Consider the following 14,283-nt stretch of genomic DNA (forward strand, 5'->3'; position numbering starts at 1 on the left):
TAATAACTCATTAAATATTTTACCAATACTTATGTTATTATCTACTACACAATTTTTTATTTTAAATTAGTGCTTAATTTTTTATTTAATTTAAGTTGGTGCTCTTTTTACAGTGCTACAAGTCTCTAGAGTAGGAATATTATTCTTGTGTCTATTTGCTGTTTTAGTTATTTATTTGTATTTATTTGTTTGTTTTATAATTTTAACTTCTATTTTGGATTCAGGGGCTACATGTGCAGGTTTGTTACACGGGTATATTGCATGATACTGAGGTTTGGGGTAAGGATGGATCCCTTCACCCAGGTATTGAGCATAGTACCCAATAGGTAGTTTTTCAGCCCATTTCCTCTCCTCCCTCCCCCTACTAGTATTCCCCAATCTCTCATGTTGTCATCTTTACATCCACATGTACTTGATGTTTAGCTCCCAATTATAAGGGAGAACATGAATATTTGGTTTTCTGTTCCTACATTATTAATTTACTTATGACAATAGCCTCCAACTGTATTCATGTTACTGAAAAGGATATGATTTTATTCTCTTTATGGCTTATCTTTGCAATATTTAACATTTAAATATTCACTTAGCAATATATCATGAACCTAATATTATTCTTCTTAATAAAACTTTTTGTTGGGATTTTATATATTTCATATTATGAGATTCTAAATAATGCTATAAGTGTCCTTGTATATGCAATTCTTTGGTACAAGTGGAACTATTTTATTTTTGAATAAGAAGCCATAAACTTTAATAATCAATCCGTTGGAGAATGGTTTTAAGTTCTTTGAACAAAATTGAGCCTAATCAAGACACATACCTGAGAATATGGCTTCTCCACTATTCTTCAGAAATAGAGAAAAAAAATTATGATCAAGTTTAAGATTACACATTTTTCTAAGTAGGTGATATCAATCTCACACTGAATTCATAAAAACAAAATATTAAGAAGCACCCATAGAATGGTGACATTTAAGCAATTTTATTTCCTGGTGAGACCTCCAAGATAAATTAATTGCAAAATGTGGGGAGCTAAATGAGTTGACATTTACTTTCAGACATTTTAGTTAGAAGTCAATTAACTGTTGAATGATATCTGCTAATATGTATATATATTTTGGCTTTAGTGATATTCATGTTAAATCATACAGAGAGTAGTTAAATAGCAGGGCCAACTATTCTGTTAAGGGTCTTCCTAGACAGACTAACAAAGCGATGTATTCTTTTGTTTCTCTCTAAAAGAAGAAAAATATAATTTTTAAAAAGTGCATATTTTCTAAAACAATAAATTTATAGTATTAATATTTGTAAGGTCAATCAAAATGAAGCTTCTCCTTTGGGCCTGCATTGTATGTGTTGCTTTTGCAAGGAAGGTAAGTAAATGGACTTCCAAAATTGTAGCAATTGTATAACCATTCAATAATTGTTAATAGGGATTTGTGCTTATGATAAAGTTACTATAGTGTTTATAATAAAGCAGCAAAGAGATATAGATGGACATGAGGTTTGTAGTGTCAGACTTTTCAAAGGAAAATTAGAAATTAAAATAATAAAGTTGTAATATCTGAAAATAGATAAACAGCAAGGAAAGGAGGTGAGTTCAGAAATGTAGGAGGCTGGAGGCAGAAAAATTATAGAAAAGCAGGATCCCATGTAGATTATCTTAACAGAGTTTATCTCTTCAAATTATAGAATGCTGAATTGGGCTTCCTATGGCTGTGAAGTGCCATTGCTGGAGGTATTTATGTACAGACATTAAGGATACTTGATGGAATAGAAGTAAATGCACATCATACCTTTAGTGGAATGTAAAGTAATATAGTGCAATGTAATGGCCTTCAGTGTAATGTACGTAGATGAAATTCTAGTGTAAGACAAATTTGATGCAAATTCTTAATCCTAGCCAGTGAATATGCTAAATATTATCTTTTTTAAATGGAGAAAATAATAGCACCTACACCATAAAATTGTTTTAAAGATTTTATAAGATAATTATATAAAGTGCTTAGCAGAGTACCTCGGGTATGGTAGAAACTCAACTGCTACATGATACTATTTACTATTGTTATTACCATGCCATCCAAATGTTAAACTATTGTTTTTGTTCCCTAAAATTAGATAAATTAAGCTCCAATTATTAAAATAACAAATGATGATTTTCCTGTACTGCTTTTTGTTTTTATTCTGTAGTTCATAATCTGTGGTCAATTCACAAACCATACTGAAGCTTCATTGGAAAACAAATGGATATATGGTCCTTCTGGTACTGTGATGAGTGGCAAAGACCACTCTTTTTTTTTTTTTTTTTTTTTTTTTTGACGGAATTCTGCTCTATCGCCCAGGCTGGAGTGCAGTGGCGTGATCTCGGCTCACTGCAAGCTCAGCCTCCCGCCATTCTCCTGCCTCAGCCTCCCAAGTAGCCCAGCTAATTTTTTGTATTTTTAGTAGAGACGGGGTTTCACCTTGTAAGCCAGGATGGTCTCGATCTCCTGACATTCTGATCTGCCCGCCTTGGCCTCCCAAAGTGCTGGGTTTACAGGCGTGAGCCACCGCGCCGGGCGCAAAGACCACTCTTTACCACACAGATGCGCGCGCACACACACACACACACACACACACTACGGACAAAACCTGGGAGGTAAAAAGTGAATAGTAAAATCAGATATATGAATGAGAGCTGAATGATCTTTCAGATAATAAAGATTTATGTACATGTTGAATATTACAAACCAAAATCCATCCGGCTAAAGTAAAACTCCCTGAGGAAACTGTTTAAGTCAAAACCATATAATGATAATGATGATGATTATTAAAAACATTCATACCAGTGACTCAAATGTCAAGAAAATTAACTATAAGTATTGTTAAACTTTGCAAATTTTTCAGCAATGTGGAAATGTGGGTACAGATGTTTTCAAATACATAACCACATTAAAATATATTTTCCTTTCTTTTAGAGACAGTTCCCCTTCAATGATGAGGTAAAACTTTTTTTTTCTTTACCTGCAAGTATATTTGTTTTTATCTTAAAATATATTTTACATTTTAAAACTCTCTGATTCCTTTACAATGAAATTTAATGACTGCTATTGCTCTTAAAATAATAGTGCTATTAAACTCTTCTGATTTGATAGAAAATTTTATGGAATGTGTTTGTGCTCAACATATTTAGCAAAAGGTCTTTAGTCTTTTTAATGAGCAGAAGCATTAAGTGCACTCCCTTTGCAGCGTAAGAAAATTTTTGCTATGACAAGGTTTTCCCCTCATGCCTCTAAAATACATTATCAATATGTCCTAAGTTTACCTGAACAAACTTAGTGATGAATCTGGAGATGCTCTGTCTGCATGAAGGGTTAGAGCAAAAGAAAGCATGAAGTAGTGGGCCAGCCATATATTCAGGTGTGTGTCTTCAAGCTAGGAACCACTAGCAGGACAAGTGTATCCCAATGAGTTAGATGATTTCTCTGCAGGAAATACCCATAAATTATCCCCATGAGACCAAAGCACATACTGATGAACTGACATTAGATTTTTTTTCAGTTCTTTGTTACTTGTGCCTCAATTTCTGGTAATGGAAGAGTAATAAGAAAATTACACTTATACCCATCCACAAGTATGCCATAAATCAACATGACACTCTAGCAAAGAAAGCCCAAGAGACATAATCTGTGATGTGCACACTTTTGACCAACAATGATCAGACATATAACAAAGGAGTGGAAATCTTTTGAAAATAGTGTTTTAAAATAGAAACTGTGTTAGATCTTATTTTGAATTTCTTAGGAGCTAATATTTAAGTCCGCAGATTCTACGGTTCTATTATCCACAATACAAATAATTGACATTTGCCTCTATGAACACCTGGGGACATACATACATTAATTATGTATGTATATCATACCTCAAGGGTCTCTGGCAATATGATTCGTGAGAAAAATTTAACTTAGTAATTCAAGAAACCTACCTAAAATTAGAAAAAAATTAAATGTTAATGAAGACGCTTGACTGGCTGGGGAATGCAGCATTCCATACATAAGAAGAAAGAAATCTTGACTGTTTTTCCAGTATGTAGGATCCCAATACCTAGCACAGAGACGGCACAGAGAAGGTACTTATTTTATACTTTAAAAAATAAATCATAGAACTTCCATCAAGAAAAACCTTAAAATATCTCAAAGACCCTGAGAAACAACCTACATTTATTGGGAAACTTCTCAGTATTGTATATTACTATATATAATAATAATATTATATACAATAACATTAACAACATCTACATCCAGTCTGCTCACCATCTCATTTATTTATTTATTTTTATGTTTTTTTATTTGTTTTTTTTTTTTTTTAAGACAGAGTCTCTCTCTGTTGCCAGACTGGAGTGCAGTGGCCTGATCTCAGCTCACTGCAACCTCTGGCTCCCAGGTTCAAGCAATTCTCCTGTTTCTGCCTCCCGAGTAGCTGGGACTACAGGTGCCCGCCACCACACCCAGTCACTTTTTTTGTATTTTTAGTAGAGACGGAGTTTCACCATGTTGGCCAGGATGGTCTCGATCTCTTGACCTCGTGATCCTCCTGCCTCGACCTCCCAATCTGCTGACCCTCTTAATGAAAATTTAAGATGCACAGTGTTAAAGGAAGAGAAGCATTGATAAAGAGAGGTAGGAAGTTGAGAAAGATAAGTCTGGAATATGGGACACCTGGAAGAGGAATAATGAACCAGAGGCTTCTGTGGACACTTTAGAGACCCAGAGAGTGCTGAGGGCAGTGGGAAAGACAATGGAGGGTGCAGAGAAGAAGGCCTGGAGCTACTAATCTCCTAATCCTCTATCAATCCTAAAAGTGCGAGTGCTTTCCTTCTATCTTTGTCCTGGCCTAGGTTAGCATATTCTGTGGACTATAACACTCTTATTTGCTTAAACACAAAATATTTCCTCTTCAGTTGGAGTTAATTCAATTTTCTTAAGAGATTATTACTTCTTACTTCAAAAATATGGAAATACAGTAGCCTTAAGAAAGAGAAGAGATTGGAATTCTTTCAAAATATCATTACTTATCATATATCATCACAGTTGTACCGTAAGTAATATATAGACAGGACAAATACAATCAACTTCGACTTCCTTGTTTCTCCTTTAGGATTACAATGACTATCATCACCCACTTCATCCATCTCTGAATATTCCTTATGGCATACGGAATTTGCCACCTCCTCTTTACTATCCCCCAGTGAATACAGTCCCCAGTTACCCTGGGAATACTTACGCTGACACCCGGTTACCTCCGTATCCCTGGATTCTGACTGCTCCTGGATTCCGCTATGTCTATCACATCCCTGGTTTTCCCTTCGCTACTCGGTTGAATGTTCCTCCGCTCCCTCCTAGGGATTTCCCCTTTGTCCCTCCTTCAAGGATTTTTTCAGCACCTGCAGCACCCGCTTACCCACCTATTGCAGCTAAGCCTGCTGCAGCTGCACCTCCTACAGCCACACCTGTAGCAGCTGATCCTGCTGCAGAGGCCCCTGTTGCAGCTGAGCCTGCTGCAGAGGCACTTATTGGAGCTGAGCACGCTGCAGAGGCACCTGTTGCAGCTGAGACTGCTGCAGAGGCACCTGTTGGAGCCGAGACTGCTGCAGAGGCACCTGTTGGAGCCGAGCCTGCTGCAGAGGCACCTGTTGGAGCCGAGCCTGCTGCAGAGGCACCTGTTGGAGCCGAGCCTGCTGCAGAGGCACCTGTTGCAGCCGAGACTGCTGCAGAGGCACCTGTTGGAGCTGAGCCCGCTGCAGATTCACCTTCACCAGCTGAGCCTGCTACAGCCAAGCCTGCTGCCCCAGAACCTCACCCTTCTCCCTCTCTTCACCAGGTAGGTTGCTTATATCTTACCACTATAAAGTATGATAAATGAGATTTGTAGAAGTGAAAAAAAAAACCACTCCCCAAGCAAACCTATATCAACTTAGATATTTTGAACAGCTTTATTGAGATACAATTGACATACCACAAACTACACATATTGAAAGTGTATACTTAGATATGTTTTGACATATGTATACACTCATGAAAAGAATTACCAGGATGGGGAATGTATCTACCACAGTCAAAAGTTTCCTCATGTTTCTCTGTAATCCCACATTCCCCATCCTCCCATCTCTGGACTGTGTTTTGTCACAACAAATTGGTTTGCATTTTCTAGAATTTTATGTAAGTGGAATAATATTGTATGTACTCTTGTGTCAGACATCATTCACTTTTAGAGATTTATCCGTGAAGTTGTATTTACTAACAGTTTGGTTCTTTGCAGATTATTATTTTATTATACAGATACACCATAATTTATGTACTCATTCATCTGTTAAACAGATTTTAGCTTCCAAACTGGATGCATTTATTTACTTATTGCATTCTATAATGGCTTAAACATCCAGTACAATGTCAAATAAAAGTGATTAGATGGACATCCCTGCTCTGTTCCTAATATTAGGGGAAAGCATTAAGTTTTTTAACATATCTTTACGCACACACATGCACATGTATATGTATCTACATACCCTCCTCCTCCTGGGGCCATGTATACATTGTACACACATATTATTATATCTATAACATACACCATGTGTACATAATGTGTATATGTAGTATACACATATGTGTGTGTATGGACATACATATTCATGAGTTTTATTCTGGAATGCTATTAAGTTAGTATGCTTTTACACTTTATAAAACAGGAACAGATAAATATTTTTATCCAAGGCTAATTTTTCCTGTATTGAGATCAAACCATTCTGAGTGCTCAAACTTATGTCCTGTGAATTTTGTGGTTTTTCACTCTGGCTGGGGGGATGAAGAACTTTTTCCTGCCCTATGTGAGTACCAATTGTTGTTCTATTCTGTCCTTTCAGGTAGTTCTCTACCTGACCTCAGGTAGTATCTTCATATAATTAATCAATACTCAGTTGAAATGTAAGGGTATCCTCTTTTTTAAAAAAAATCAACTTTTAATCTAGATACAGAGGTTACATGGGATACCTATGCAGATTTGTTACATGGGGATATGGTGTGATGCAGAGGTTTAGAGAATGAATCCCTTCTCCATGGTAGTGAGCACGCTAGCCAAGAGGTAGTTTCATAACCCAGCCCTAACCACCACCTTCTAATAGGCCACAGTGTTCATTGTTCCTATATTTATATACATGTGTGCTCAATGCTTAGCTCCCATTTATAAGTGAGAACACACGATATCTAGATCTTTGCATCTACATCTTTGTGCCCTGTTTTCCCATCAGGTACTCTGCCTGTAAATGTCAGCTATCTTGACCTTCCTGGAGTCCCAGCTCCATCTACTTAACTCAGAGAATCTGCTGGGACACACACTCTCTCTCTCTTTCTCTTTCTCTCTCTCTCTCTCTTTCTCTTTCTCTGTGTGTGTGTGTGTGTGTGTGTGTGTGTGTTTTCTCTTGCACCAAGCTGTGGAAACTCACTCCAGGCAGTATGGTAGGACAATCATAGAGAACAACTACCTTGCTTCCTGTCGCTTAGTGATCACTGTTTTACACAGCCTGATAGTTAGATATTGAAAAATTGTTCCTTTTCATTTTTCTTCTCATGTTTGCACATTACTTTTGTTTTGAGCAAGAGAGTAAATGCAGTTTCTATTATTCATCTTGAACTTTAGCAAAGTTTACTAAACTTTTAGTAAAACAATTGTTCTCAGACAAAAAAAATTTAAGAAGCACCTAGTCCCTAAATTTTAGCAGATATGACCCAAGGAATTAGACTATTTTATCAAAGGGAAACCATGAATCTGAAATACATAGAAGATACTCTGAACCCTGGCAAGAGGCTAAAAACAAATGGAAGTTTAAATCCACCAATGAATTATTTATGCAGCACATTGTCACCACTTGGAAAGCTCTAGTACTTATTTCCTGGGAGATAAGAACTCTTTTTCTTTTAAGATATTCACCAGTGGGTTACATTCAATGGTGTTTGCAGCTTCTCTAGAAAGGTATGATGAGCGAGGCTTGTTCTCCAAGGCTTCACATATTAAACATGTTCATTCAGTAGATTTGACACAAGCACTTTCCATCTGCCGGGGTATTATGGATACTGTATATATATATATATACCTGTAGCTCAGGGTTCACATGAGAGTAGAAGGAAATGATAGAAAGTGAAGATAAAAAGAAATAGAACCTGATAAGAAGGGACCTTGGAAACACTACTCAATACTTTGGACTTTATCCTGTAGCCAAAGCAATTTATTAGAGACCTTCACTGAGAGGAGTAATTCAACCGGTTCTCTGTTTCAGAAAGCTAAATCTAGTAGCAGTATAGAATATTTTAAACATGTTAAGAAGAGATCAGCAGAACACAACTTCTTAGAGAAGAAAGATTATTTAGAAAAGATCAGCCCAATACTATGAAATAAAGTACACTTGATTATTTGCTTGTTTATGAAAAGATCTTTTTTTATGTTTCCTAGGCAAATCAGTGAAATTCTCTAGAAGAGTACCATGGGTTCATTTCTGTAAGTCATATGTGATAATATAATTTAGAAATTACAGATAAAGAGGTTAAATCTCAGAATCAGAAGCTCCCTTGGAATGTATTATGTTTTTTACTACATGAAAATGAGAAAGTGGAGCTTAGAGAAACACTGGTTGTTTATGCCTCAGAAACTTTCAAACTATTAACTCATGTCTGTGTAAGGAACTCAGGCTACTTTTGAACAACTAGCAAATTCCTCCTTAAATTGATCCAAATTGATTATGACTTGAAGATTCTAAATTAACAGTAGTTAATATAGGTAAAAACCTTTAACATGGGAGAAGAGGGTAGGACTCTACATGGAAAGAGGCATTGTTTACGTTCTCACAGATTATTCTGTATGCTAACCCTTCAGCCACCATCCTACCCCATATTAAGAACTACTGTTTTAGAAAACAAACAATTTAGACCTGAAGTCTCCCTGTCCCCACATTGCACCACCCAAAGGCACAAACAAACAGCTCAACTGGACTCACTGTGCCTTAGTCATCTGATCAGGGGATAAGCAAGAAATCTGGCCATCTTAATTTCAGGTTCTCATCTTTCATCCCTTCTCAAAGATGTTCCAATTTTAATGTTTACCAGAAAGGTAAATGACAAGGCTTTGACTGTCAGCCAAATCAAAGTTATTTCTGATGTGACATCATTAGCTAAAGTAGAATTGAAAAGCAAATGTGATGGTAGTTATTGTTGTTGTTGGTACCTCTTTACAGCAGCCATTGCCAAAGAAACTAAAAGATATCCATTTTTAGTTAAACCCTGACTATTGCTATATTGTTTGGTTTTCATTTATTTTACTTTTATGTAAAATGAACAATTGGCTAGTGAGTTAGTTCGAGATATTAAATACACATAATAGTTTCATACATTCTGTAGTCATTTATATTTAGTATTTTGCCATATAACTTACCCAATTCACAACAGGTAAAGGAAAACAAATACTACCTCTTGGGAAAAGTCTATTAAGGCAGAGAAGGGACTTCACATCATTTGATATCAGGAGACAGTGTTGATCTGAAACCAGCACTCACACAGAAAACATCCTGTGTAATGTATACAGGCAGTCAAATAAATTATAACATTGAATTCATATTACATTTTTAAATGAATTGTTATGAGAATGCATTATTAATTGTTACAGGTACACATAATTATTGCAAGAATGCATAATATCTTCAAGAAGACAAAAGAAAACAAGATGAGTCTCTTAAAAGTGTATTTTATTTGTAGCATGAATTTGTAGAAAATCATTCAATACAGTCTTTTTAAAATAACATTAAAATCATAAATCAAGAAAAATAATTGTGCTTTAAGTGGGAGTCATTTGGTCATTTTATTATACTAAACTAATATGTTATTTTCTTCTTTCAGATACTGATGCAGAAATCAGTGAAATCTACAAAAATTTTCTTTCTTTTCCAAAGACTATTTCATTCTGTTGTATTCAGAGTATTCATCTCACTACATTGATTTGTTTGTGATGGTTTTTCCTTGGACTTAATTTATATTGAAATAACATTGATAATTCAATAAATAAAATAGATAATTTAGACTAATGGTGATAAGGTCTGAATGAAAACTACTCTAGGGAGGACTGAAATGGCAATCATTCAGCCTAGTCTGGAGTCCAATTATACAACTACTATAGGATGATGTTAGTATTGGTTTTGAATGTAATAGGTTTTTTTCCTGAACAAGCATATTTTGTAGTCAAGGATGTTTTTGTCACAAAACAGTAAAGCATCTGTGTTTAACCTATGATAAACAACATGTTAATGAACTATGCTATTCATGACTTAATGGGCAGTTCAAATGCGACATTTACAGTTTTTCATCTCTTTTATGCCAGCACACAATCAATTCATCACCAATTGTCGTTTGATCTACTTCACAAAATATACCCCCAAATCCTAATACTTCTAACCTGCTCCACTGCATCTAGCCACCTCTAGCTATTGTTATTCCTAACAGAAATGGAGAAAGAGCCTCTTTTTTTTTTGTTTTGTTTTGTTTTGTTTTGTTTTGTTTTGCGAAGTCTCACACTGTCGCCCGGCTGGAGTGCAGCGGCGCCAACTCGGCTCACTGCAACCTCCACCTCCCGGGTTCAAGTGATTTTCCTGCTTCAGCCTCCCGAGTAGCCGGGACTATAGGCAAGTGCCACCACGCCCGGCTAATTTTTTTTTATTTTAGTAGAGACAGGGGTTCACTATGTTAGCCGGGATGGTCTTGATCTCTGACCTCGTGATCTGTCTGCCTCGGCCTCCCAAAGTCCTGGGATTACATGCGTGAGCCACCGCGCCCTGCTGGAATTGCCTATTAACCGGTCTACCTGCTTCCACCTTTCCTCCACCTGATCATATACACACATGCATTATCCACTGAGCAGTTACAATCAGACGTCAAATCAAACACTATTCAGATAAGATCTCTGAAAAGCCTCTGATACTTTCTCTTTTAACGTGGAATATATTCTAAACACCTCTCCAAGGATGCAAGACTTACCTGGGCGAACTAATTCTAACTTCGTTCCCTATCATTCTCCATCTTGCCCCATGCTCCTGGTGCAGCAGCTGTTTTTTTTTTTTTTTTTTTTTTTTTTTCCAAATATGTTGGTTTTGATTTTATCCAAGAACCTTTGCCCTGATGTATAAATAAGTGCTTTTCTACTTTGGAGGTCTCGTGTAGAAATCCTGCTTCAGAATGGTCTTCCCTGAACACTCTATCTACATACATCCCTCTTCTGCAACCCAGTGCTTTTCGTTCTATTACTGACTTCTTTTCCTTGTAGAAGTTACTATTACTGCTTTTTACCTTTTTGATTTATTTGTGTATTGTGTTTGTTGTTACCCTCATCTTATCTCCACAAAAATATATGCTCCCTAAAAACAGGCATTTCTGTGTCTTATTCAGCGCTTTATCAGGGCCTGTAGCAATGCCTGGGACATATTAGGTGACTAGTGAATATTTTTGGAAGGAAAAAAAAAACAGGAAAGAATGAAGTAACAAACAAAGAGTGAAGGAAAAAAACATTTTTACAAACATTCAGAGTATTTTTATTTTGAAATAATTTTGTATTTTTCTCTATATCCTACCTTGGATCAGAATATTACTGTTATGTAGAACCATGAGGACATGGTCTCAAAAACTGAGAAACTTTCTTAGATAGTAAAATTGTTAACTTGAGATGTTTGCTTCCATCTTCTAGAGTCCAGTAGGAGCTAACTTTAATTTGACTTAGCCAATAATCTGAAACTATTATTGTAGTATCTGTCTTTCACAGATACATGCAGTATTCACCTCTAAATATTTAATGATAAATTTGTAATCATACATGATATTCAATTTTAATGATATGTTGTCAAAATTCAGGTTTTTTGTATGAATTGAGGATTTAAAGAAGAATTTGTAAATATGACTGGATAACAAACAACAGGAAGGTGAAGAAGATAAATCAAAATATAAACATCAAGAGGCTACAAAGTCTTAGCAAATTATAATTGCTAATGGGACATTATGTGGTATTTAGTATCACATTTAGAATGTAGTCATTTGTTATGTTTTTCATGGGGCAAGAGAAAGAATTTATTCCAAGAAAAGTTTGGGATTTTTAAAATAAACATGACATCTTATCATGAGCAACATTTACAGTTTTTGCTTTTACTACAAGGTACTGTAAAATGTTCTGCTCTGATAGTTGTGAGAGTATGAAATTTAAGTCTATCACTACAATAATATTTTGTTTTTAGTGTTCATTTTATTCCTCCTGACTGCACTGAGATGAGTTAGATTGAGTGAAAGGTAAACACTAACATTTGAATTGATGTAATTTTCACTGTGGAACAAACTGTTGTTAGTAAACAGACATCAGCTTTGAGACACAGAAAAGTCATCCAAACCAGAAGATTGGGAACTTCCTCAATTACTTTGGCTTCCATTTATTACATTCAATTCGTCAAAAATGTTGTTAATTATACATTTTAAAGGCTATTTTTGGTAAGGTCTATAACACATTCAAAATACTACATACAAGTGTGTATTATCATAAATAATCCAAAAGAAAACATACATGTAACTACCACCATCTGGAAATTTCACACTAAATTATAAAACATTTCCATCACTGCATATATAGTTTAATGCCGCTTTATCAATCCACCTTCTTCCTTATATGTAGAGTTAAAAACTACTTAGTGGATTAGGGTAATTCATTCTACTTTTAAAAATGATTTTTCCACTTCTAATGTATTCTATAAAATAATATTGTTCACTTTTGCCTACTTTTGAGCTTTTTATTGAAAAGTGCTACCGTAAAATTATTTGGAGTATTATATCTTTTGATCAATATTAAGATACATTTGCAGTTTTATATGTGTGTTTATATCCATCTTACATACTTCTTTACTGTATAGTGTTCCATTTAGCCACTGGAAAATGATATAATGTCATTGCTTATAGAAGGTGTCTGATTCTTATTCAGTGCTACTTTCTACAGACAGGTAACTATCCTCATTTATGATTAAGGAATGTTCACTCCTTGGTGTACATGTGCCACGTTTTCTTAATCCAGTCTGTCATTGATGAACATTTGGGTTGGTTCCAAGTCTTTGCCATTGTGAAGAGTGCCGCAATAAACATACGTGTGCACAACCTGCACATTCTGCACATGTACCCTAGAACATAAAGTATTATTTTTTTAAAAAAGGATAAAAAAAAGGACTAGAGAAAAAAAGAAATGTTCACTCCTTCACACTGGTATCAACTGCAAGGACCACTATACTTCTCCAGCGATTGCCGGATGGCCCACTACACATTCTTTCTTCTATTTCTTTCTTTTGTGGCCAGAAAGACAGGTCCTCAAAGAGGTATAAGTTTGTATGTATGATTCCCTAGCTTTTTTCTAAAATTTTAGTATGCATTTATATGACACTTACAATATATAAAAGCGTTTTATGAGTTTTAAAAATGTACATAAACAAGGCATATAATAAATGGTATATCATTCTGCAACTTACTATTTTTACTCAACATTTATATTTCTGAGACTTTTCACATTTTTGAATGTATTAATAGTTTACTTTAATTGATGTTTGCCATGAAATATCAAATATATCACATGTTATCTGAGTAAAAAGTAAACTGTATTTCCTATATTATGCTGTAGAACTTACAGACTAATTTAGTTATAGGCCTCATTTGAGGCCTTTGCAAGTAGCCTGAATAAAACGTTTCATTATTTATATTATCATATGCATATATGTGTGTATGTATATATGTGTGCATGTGCACACCTAGTAAAAATCTTAAATCAAAGCTGAAATAAAAAATTATAGGAGAAAATACTATTTTCTACCAATATCACAATGGATAATCTTTTTTAAATGACTACATATTTAGACAAGTTATGAAATACATGTATGAGTATGACACCAATAAGAACTTATTCTCTAACCATTATGAATACAAATAATCATGGATTCTAATAGCAAATATTAAAATATTATTGAAATAACTAACTGAATTAAGTCACTTTTTTTTCTTGTTTTTAGTGGGGAGATGTTTGATGCAACTGTGATTCATTCAGTGAAGAGGTAGAACCGTAACATTCTCACGTTTAAATATGTTTTAATGTTTTATGTTTTTTAATTCCACATGGGTGTAACCCAATTCTTAACTCTCAAAAATTATTTTATGAAAATTGGTGTAATAATTATGGTCACTATCAAAAAATTTAAGGTAA

At 35.0% G+C, this 14,283-nt stretch overlaps 1 protein-coding gene across 1 annotated transcript; it reads left to right on the forward strand.

Annotated features, from left to right (window-relative positions):
• Positions 1–1,139: 1,139 nt before the first annotated feature.
• On the forward strand, positions 1,140–12,813 carry PRR27 (proline rich 27). Its single transcript, XM_011968288.1, has 6 exons — positions 1,140–1,373; positions 2,958–2,981; positions 5,137–5,544; positions 5,695–5,859; positions 8,482–8,526; positions 9,918–12,813. Exons 1-5 carry the CDS (start codon positions 1,323–1,325, stop codon positions 8,491–8,493), a joined length of 660 nt encoding a protein of 219 aa, XP_011823678.1. The 5' UTR covers positions 1,140–1,322; the 3' UTR covers positions 8,494–8,526; positions 9,918–12,813.
• The last annotated feature ends 1,470 nt before the right edge of the window (positions 12,814–14,283 follow it).

Source organism: Mandrillus leucophaeus, unplaced genomic scaffold, assembly GCF_000951045.1.
Source record: "Mandrillus leucophaeus isolate KB7577 unplaced genomic scaffold, Mleu.le_1.0 Scaffold837, whole genome shotgun sequence".
Taxonomy (NCBI): Eukaryota; Metazoa; Chordata; class Mammalia; order Primates; family Cercopithecidae; genus Mandrillus; species Mandrillus leucophaeus.